The sequence below is a fragment of the Dendropsophus ebraccatus genome, chromosome 8, assembly GCF_027789765.1.
Source record: "Dendropsophus ebraccatus isolate aDenEbr1 chromosome 8, aDenEbr1.pat, whole genome shotgun sequence".
Taxonomy (NCBI): Eukaryota; Metazoa; Chordata; class Amphibia; order Anura; family Hylidae; genus Dendropsophus; species Dendropsophus ebraccatus.
In genome coordinates, this window is record NC_091461.1 from 44,324,739 (window position 1) to 44,333,748 (window position 9,010).

The following is a 9,010-nucleotide window of genomic DNA, read 5'->3' on the forward strand; positions in this document are numbered from 1 at the left end:
AGACAACCCAACCATCTATAGTGTATAGCGGTCTCCAAACTCTCCCCTAAAAGTAAATATTGGAGGCAACAGGATTCGAAATCTGGATGTCAACATGCCTGATCCTTCTTCTAAAGTCAGATATAAAGTGTCTGGCTTTTGCTTATTCCCCTCTTCCCATTTAGAGCATACCCATACTTGTGTACGGTAGGGATGGGATTGTTGGCTGAAAGCCAATCTAATGTCCATGGCCCACCTTACGGTAGGTTCACAACTGTGTTGGTGACCAGGTTTGGGGCCTCCGTTACATATTGCACCAGGTATGGGGCCTCCCTTACATATTGCACCAGGTTTGGGGCCTCAGTTACTTATTGCACCAGGTTTGGGGCCTCCGTTACATATTGCACCAGGTTTGGGGCCTCCCTTACATATTGCACCAGGTTTGGGGCCTCAGTTACTTATTGCACCAGGTTTGGGGCCTCAGTTACTTATTGCACCAGGTTTGGGGCCTCCGTTACATATTGCACCAAGTTTGGGGCCTCAGTTACTTATTGCACCAGGTTTGGGCCTCCTTTACATATTGCACCAAGTTTGGGGCCTCCGTTACAGATTCCACCAGGTATGGGGCCTCAGTTACATATTTCACCAGGTGAGGGGCCTCCATTACATATTGCACCAGATTTGGGGCCTCCGTTACATATTGCACCAGGTTTGGGGTCTCCGTTACATATTGCACCAGGTTTGGGGTCTCCGTTACATATTGCACCAGGTTTGGGGCCTACATTACATATTGCACCAGGTATGGGGCCTACATTATATATTGCACCAAGTATGGGGTCTCCGTTAGAGATTCCATTCAGTGGCAGCAAATGGAACTGGCCAGACTGCTATAGGACAGACACAAGTGGAGCCCAATAGACCCAACTAACAAAAAAAAAATTCCATTCACTGACAGCTAACAGAGATCCTGAACATGAGTTTAGTAACTACTCCTTTTGAAAACACCATGTTACGGTTGTGACACAAACACTTTTTTTTTCCATGTATCAGGTATATGTCATATCTACCAGTAATATAAAGATATTTTATTATAATGTATCCAGGAAATAGTTATAAAAGGTAATAAATTGTATTGTAATGACTGTGTACTTCCCAACAATATAACAGACAAATAAATGCCAAGAAGAAAAACAATACTCCATTATCAAAGCAAACATGACCTCCACTATAAGTCCTGGGATTAATGCTTATTATAGACAGAAGGGGGAAGTGGATTCACCCAAATAAGTCAATATTTACACACAGAAAAAAAAAAAAAGATTTCCAATCAATAATAAATTCATGGGAATGTATATAAACAAGTTAATGGGACAAGTGGAAACAAAGTGTATGTGAACATGGGAGTGTTATGTTGCCCTCTTTAGGCTCTGGCTCTCAGTGCTGGTTTCTGTAGGCTGCCTGCCAATGAAGTAACACTGGATTCTGTTGCTTCTGCGATCCTGCTAATGAATGACTAACTCAGGCCAGAGGGGAAATGACATCACCAGGGTGTAAAGCACAACTGCATTAGGAAACTTTCTACCTGTTTCAATTATTTATCAATATTATCTTGTAGAACAGAGCCAGACCTTTGCATAATTCCTCCCAGTGTCAATGCCCCCTCCTCCTCCTCCTCCAGAAAAAAAAAAAAAACTATTTAATGCTGTCAAACCAGTTACTGTGACAGAAGGAAATTAACTGCTGAAAAATAAATACAATAAGCTTCACGTAATAAAATGGTGAAAGAAAAAAAAATATTAAAATGTAATTAAGAGAATAAATAAAGCTATGTCACCGCCCTGAAGTCACAGAGCACTATCATAATCTATTTATGGCACGCCATTAAATCTGCCAATTGTTCCACTATTAAAAGGAGATCTCAGGACTGCATTGTCTACAACTGTTTTGCAGCTTGTTATTGATGCTGTTCAGGCACTAATAAAATGGCTGAGTCATTTCCTTTAAGTGGCAAGAGAACATGGATGATATTCATACTGCTTTCTTGATATTTAATCCTTACCCCCCCCCCCCCCCTTTTTTTTTTCCAGATCGCAAACCATGTTGAAGTAATAAATTTGAAAAGCAAATAATAAGTCCTGCCTATGGGGGGGGGGGAGTAGCTGAAGAGGGGGGCGGTATAGACAGCTGCACAGGAAAGTTAGACAGGGGGAGAGGACATGTTCAGATCTTCGCAGAAGTGAGGTCAACCTGCTAATGTGTTGTTTTTTTTTCAGGTTTTTTTTTTCAACCATGAGAAAAGATATAGGACACACATAAAAAAAAAAAACTTGAGTAAATGAAAAACAAAGCCATTAAATCTGAGCATAGGGGGGCAGCCAAGCACAACTAAAAATACTGAAGCCATTTCAAACATGTAATATTAAACTGCAATGTAACCCAAGCTTTAAATAAAGGCAAGACAAAACTGCTATTAAGTCCATTAGGTGATAGGTTCGACTTAAGCAAGCAGCAATCTGTAAAAATAGGATGACTTCTATTTCGTCTTTTAGAGGAGAGATTTAAAAAAAAAAAAAAAAAAAAAAAAAAAAAGCTGAGTGCCCCGGAACAATGCTGTTTATAGGATTTAACATGCAATCCATTCTCTTAAACACAGAGCTGTGCATGTACACTGTAAAGAGTTCAGCAGTAACCTAGTGCAGCCATTGGAGTACAATAAAGCAGCATAATTGCAGCGCTACTTGAAATTACAGATCTGGGAGTAAAAAAAAAAAAAAGACATTGTAAAGCGATCATGCTTTGATGATTTAGGCTATTATCTGAAAAATGTCAACTGTAGATCAAACATTATTTTCTGCCAGGGTAGAAGAGGAAGAAGAAGAAGAGGAGAAGGGGAGGGGGAGTGTAGGGGAGGGGGGGGGGTCCATTTGCTGATTATTATAAAACACTGCATTGTGTATTGTAGGGTCAGCAGCACGTCAGGGGTTAATTCACGATGACAACTGCAAATACCTTCCAGTGGAAGCGTCATCTTAATAAATAGTCTCCAGCCATCAGATTCCTTGTTAAGGATTAAGCAGTTAATGCTTAACGTGTTTGTGCTGGTTTACATGCCTGATTCTACTCTCCTCTCTTCCTTCTCTCTCTCTCTATCTGCCCAAGCAGATCTGCAAGTTATTCCGAATGTATTTATTCAGGTAGCTGTCATTTATCACTTTATTCAACACATCTTTGCCAGCCAAAGAGCTTTTGATCTCACTCAGCCTCCATTTCATAATTTCCTCCCTCTTAAAACATATCAAACCCCAGTAGTGAGCTGGGAACAATATCATGCACTGCAATAATAAGCCAGTGGGACTGTAATGGATGCAATCAGCAATAAAACACACATACACATACACACAGCCATAGGAGTGAGAGCAGGGCAGCATTGCAATATGCAGAAGAAGAAGAAGAAAATGCTGGGTTATTCATAGAACTGTCAATCATGGGAAGCAGAAATAAATCAGGATCTATAGAAATCTATAGAAATACAAGATCACATCACCCCCCAGGGTGGGAGGCAGGGGGGGAGGCTTGATCTTCATGATCTTCACTGCATCTGCAATGGTGATCCCACCACAACAGCTGGAAGCCCCCCCATCCTAGCAGAAGAACTCTGTAGCAAAACATACAGTAGGTAGACTGCAGCCTCCAGTGCTGATCTCGCCCAATACATCATCATCAATAGGGATCGGTAAGCACAAAGGGTTAATCACCTCTCCATGGTCGCTATTCCTACCCAAGGGAGTATCTTCTGGAAGGAAATAAAGTTTGGAGCTTGATAAAAGTTGCTTGCTAGTTCTCTCTTCCCATAACAGCTGGAGCTCCGCTATGCAAATCGGATCCTCTGGCTTACATCTGACTAAGAAAAAGTCGCCAAGGGACAAGATTCTTGGTCTGTCTTCAAGGTGGAACTGAAAAGCCTTGTAGAAGATATAAGGTCCATGGAGACCACAGGGTGAGCCGACCCACTGCAGGAGGAATACAGGGAAAAAAACACAACAATGTCATGTAAAAGGCAACAGATCCCCCAGAAAGGATACAATGTATCAGTACAGGAATGTGACAACAACACAACAAATCCCAATATTCTGCGCCTTTTTAGCTTCCAATGGGTGAAAGTTTGAGTAAAAGTTGTGTTGTGTGGCTGTGGGGGTGAGGGGGTGCCAGCCTGTGCCCCTGCAGCCCCTGGTACAGAGCAGATGATCATACCTTCACTGAGTTGGGCTCCATCTCGACGTTCTGAATTGATTGAACTCAACATTCTCTCCAAACTTGTTGGCTTCAATGGATTCTATCAGGTCCTGGCAGGGCAAAGCAACAGCGCCGCGGCTCGTCAATATAAAACAGACACTCCTCGGCAAGCAAGGGTTAAAAATAAGCGCCGAGGAGCCCTAATATTTCTAGGGAACCCCGATTTTATCGCCGTGTTAAAATTAAGAGCTCGGGAGCCCGAAATGGCCACGGTGAAAATAGAAAAAGAGCGCGCATGGCAATGGGAAGGAGGAAGCTGAGGGAAAAAATATAGTTAAAAGCGATGGAAAAATCAAATATCTACGTTATTAGGGATAAGGCGATGTGAGGAGGGTATTGGGGGGTCTTAGGTTTGGCTCAGTGAAGGGGTTATTTTTTAAGAGGCGAGAAAGGCGTTGTGGCTTGTTATCGAGCTGCCAGGACCTGCGTGTATATGTATAATATAAAGAAGGTTTCCTGCAGAGATTCAGGGGCGCTCTGCTCGCTCATAGAGCGCTCGTGTAACGGACGGGCACGGCGGAGGGAGCGCTCACCGACACCACCGGCACATCGGGGGCTCCGGGAGGGCCACTTTATTGGGGTTTATAATGTGATAGATGGACGATCAGCTGCTGGTGTGTACAGGGGAGGAGGAGGGAGAAGAGGAGGAGGAGGAGAAGAAGAAGAAGAAGGCTTTTATTATATAAACATATAAATATTAATGCAGTTGTTGTCAGCTCTCAGGGCAGGAAAATACACTCGGCGGAGATCACACGGTGTGCACACAACCGGGATGCTGGAGGGAGGGAGGAGGGCGAGGGACGATGCCCACGATTAATCGATACGTGTTAGTGGAGGATGAGCTGCATGCTGGGGTGATAGGGACTGGTGTGTTATGTATGGCTGCGAGATATCACTGATTCAGGCACTGCCAAATGGATGGATGGAGATTATATATATATATATATATATATATATATATATATATGTATGTGTACCTGTAATGTATGTTATATACTGTACAGTGGACATATTCACCTGCATATAGTATAATGTGTATATTATGTGTTCATACATATGTATTATGTATTAGGTTATGCTGTACCCATTGTATTTATAATGTACAAAACAGACACCTATAAGTGGCTATGTATATGGAAAATGATATTAATATGCATATCACCTATATGACAACCACTTTAAATCTACCCAGTTACGCATACCAGTCTGTACCACTGTATAAACCCCCAGATGTGCTGTTCAGGAGTTTTAGAAAGTTGAATGACTTGTTAACCAGCTCTCCCCCCCCCCCCCCCCCCCCCCCCCAAAAAGAGAAAAAAATCATTCAACCTTCTAAAACTCCTGAACGGCATATCTAGGGGTTTATGCTGTGATACAGATTGGTATGCATAATTAGGGATATTTACAATTGTTGGGGGATATATAATTTCTGATATTTATAATTGTTGGAGGAGATGGATACAGCATATTGATACATAATATACACATTATACTATATACTGTAAAATATGCCCACTGACTGTACAGTATATACCATACACTTATTATGTTACAGGTACAGTGACACACCTATAAAAAAACATACTCTTCAACAAGTCGTTCAATTTTCTAAAATGCCGGAACAGCCCATCTGGGGGTTTATACAATGATACAGCCATGTATGCATAACTAGGTAGATTTACAATGGTTGTCACCTAGTTTCCCACACCCCCTTGTGCTCTCCAATGCCCGTGTATGCATAACTAGGTAGATTTACAATGGTTGTCACCTAGTTTCCCACACCCCCTTGTGCTCTCCAATGCCCGCGTAGGGTTAGTGAGACTCTCATATTAGTGAACATAAGGGGGTGGTTTTAGACACGTACGGATGCATACATGTGGGAGCACAGCCTGAGGGTCCATGCCCAGTATGACTCAGTCTAGCAAATCGGCACTCAGTAAATAGGTTGCTCGGGAATAAATATATAAATTAAAAAAAAATGGCTCGAAATGGTGTAAAAATGAAGACGCTATACACCCCCCCCCCCCCCCCCCCCTCTATTGCTCCTATCGACACTTACTGCCCTGCTCATCACTGCTGCTTTCTGGTGATTTACTGCCAGCCCTGCAGGAACTGCCCCACTTACCCAATCATTGTCTTATGGTGCGTTTACACAGACAGATTTATTAAAGAGTAGAGATCTCACTCTTTCCTTTGTGGCCTGTTCTCTGTTTATAGTCTGTTCCTGGCTTTGGCTTCAAAAATCTGTCAGATAAATCTCTCAGTGTAAACACACCATTAGGTATGACACCAGTGTTGTCAGTGATTGGCTGAGCGGGCTGTCACCACCCTCTTGGAGGTAGCAGAAAGTGTAACCAGCAGGGAGCCAAAAGTCATCAGTAGGTTGGGAATCTGTTGGCACTATACAAATAAATAGTAGTAGTATGAATTGTGTCTTATTGTGTGTTTTTCATTGAAGCTTAAGCGATATAAATACAAACAGTATTATCCGCAAAACACCTTTAAGAAATGTTCAGATTGAAATATTTGTCTTTTATTTAGAAACACAAGTATATCAGTATATGTGCATGCATATGTATACGTGTCTGTATATTCACCCATCCGCTATAATGTTTCACCACTGACAGGTGAATTGAATACCATTATTATTTCATGAGGCTGTCAGAGGATGGGGATACATAAGTGCTCAGGCAGTTCTTGATGCAGATGTGTAGAAAGCAGGAAAATGGGCAACTATAAGGTGTTTTTGACTCGGTCACTCTGTGATTGCCAGACAGCTGGGTCATAGCACTGCCAAACCAGGCCAGCTTCTGATGTCTGGGAAAGTAGGGTAAAAACGCTCTTCAGCTTGAGCTGTCAGCCATACTGGGTGTTATCCAGCTTGCTAAAAAGAGTATCTGAATAGAATATTAGCATATATATATATATATATATATATATATATATATATATATATACTGGGGAAAGTTATTAAACCTTGAGCAAAGGGACAGTGGGTACGTACATTTCCCACAGCAGCCAATCAGATTCAAGCTTTCATTTTTAAAAAGGCCTCTAAAAAAAGTTTGAATTCAATTGGTTGCCATGAGCAACTGCTCCACTTTTCCTTCACTCAAGGTTTAATAAATCTCCCCATATGTATCTTATATCAGTGTTATAAATCCATCCATTAAGAAATTGAAGGGGTTGTTCACCATTTTTTTTTTTGGTTTAAATTAACTGGTGCCAGAGAGTGTTAAAGATTTTGTAATTTACTTCTATTAAAAAATCTCGAGTCTTCCAGTACTTATCAGCTGCTGTATGTCCTCCAGGAAGTGGTGTATTCTTTCCAGTGTGACACAGTCCTCTCTGCTGCCACCTCTGTCCATGTCAGGAATTGTCCAGATAGAAAACCTCTCCTGCTCTCCAGGTTGGAAAGAATACCACTTCCTGCAGGACATACAGTAGCTGATAAGTACTGGAAGACTTTAGATTTTTTTAAAATAGAAGTAAATTACAAATCTATATAACTTTCTGGTACCAGTTAATGTGAAAGAAAAAAAAATGGTGTGACCAACCCCTTTAAAGTCCACATGCAGTGTACTTTTCAGTCACAAACTGTGGCACACGTGCGTTTGTTTGTGTAACCTACATGTAATGTGACACGTCAGTTGCAAAGAGTCCATGTTTGATGGTTCTTTGGTCACAGGTTACAAATTGCACATGACTTTGCCACCATTGAGTTCAATGCAAGTCACATGAGACTTCCACTTGCTTGTCAACTAGAGATGAGTGAACCTCGAGCACGCTCTACATTTGACCACCGATGGCTGAAGAAGTTGGATGCAGTCCTAGGAAGTCCTGGAAAACATGGATTAAACCAAGCCGAAACTGTAATAAATTTTGTGACAGCAATGTCAAGGTGTAGCCCTAGCCTTGCCAGCTTAGGTAGGGTTAGAGGTACATGGCGGTTCTGACTGCAACAGGTGTCACATGACCAGATTCAGCCATGTTACACACTGTAAATCCTGGTGCACCGCAGCTAATGCAAGTAAATAGGGGTTCTGCTGCGACCATGACCCAACAAGTGGAAGAAATTTCATTTCAAATGGATTTCTTGCAATTGGCAGGCCATGATCCTATTTATTTTCATTAGGCGTAGTACAGGGTGCGACATGACTGTATCTGGACATGCAACCCCAATCTCTAAGAAGAAGCAGCATACATCCTTCACTGTATATTGAAATTTTACCCAATCAAAGTTGTTTCCCATTAAAAATAGTCCCTACTACTTTGTGGTGCAAGAATATTCTGCAATAATGACAGACACCTGCTAATGTTTCATCCCCTAGTGATGTCATATAAATTGGCTAAAGACATCTCATGATGTCTTTATTATTAACCCTTTGAGTACCAGGCCCAAAATGACCCAGTGGATCGCGCAAATTTTGATCTTAGTGTTTTCGTTTTTCCCTCCTCCCCTTCTAAGAGCTCTAGCACTTTCAGTTTTCTATCTACAGGCCATGTAAGTGCTTGTTTTTTACAGGGTTGTTGTACTTTGTAATGGCGTCTTTCATTTTACCATAACATGTATGATGGAATTCCAAATATATTATTTATGAAGATATAAATAGGTGAAATCGTAAAATAGAATGCAATATGGTAACGTTTGGGGGGTTCCTGTGTCTACGTAATACACTATATGGTAACAGCGACATGATACTATTATTCTATAGGTCAGTCCGAACACAACCATATG

At 41.5% G+C, this 9,010-nt stretch overlaps 1 protein-coding gene across 1 annotated transcript in view; it reads right to left on the bottom strand.

Moving 5' to 3' along the window:
• The window catches only part of ARID5B (AT-rich interaction domain 5B), a 274,509-nt gene extending 270,064 nt beyond the window's left edge, over nt 1–4,445 (bottom strand). The window contains exons 1-2 of the mRNA XM_069980286.1: nt 4,231–4,445; nt 3,735–3,989 (exon numbers count right to left, since the gene is read on the bottom strand). Of these exons, the coding sequence (XP_069836387.1) occupies nt 3,735–3,989; nt 4,231–4,251 (276 nt within the window). The 5' untranslated portion in view covers nt 4,252–4,445. The remainder of the gene's footprint in view (nt 1–3,734; nt 3,990–4,230) is intronic.
• Nucleotides 4,446–9,010: the final 4,565 nt, after the last annotated feature.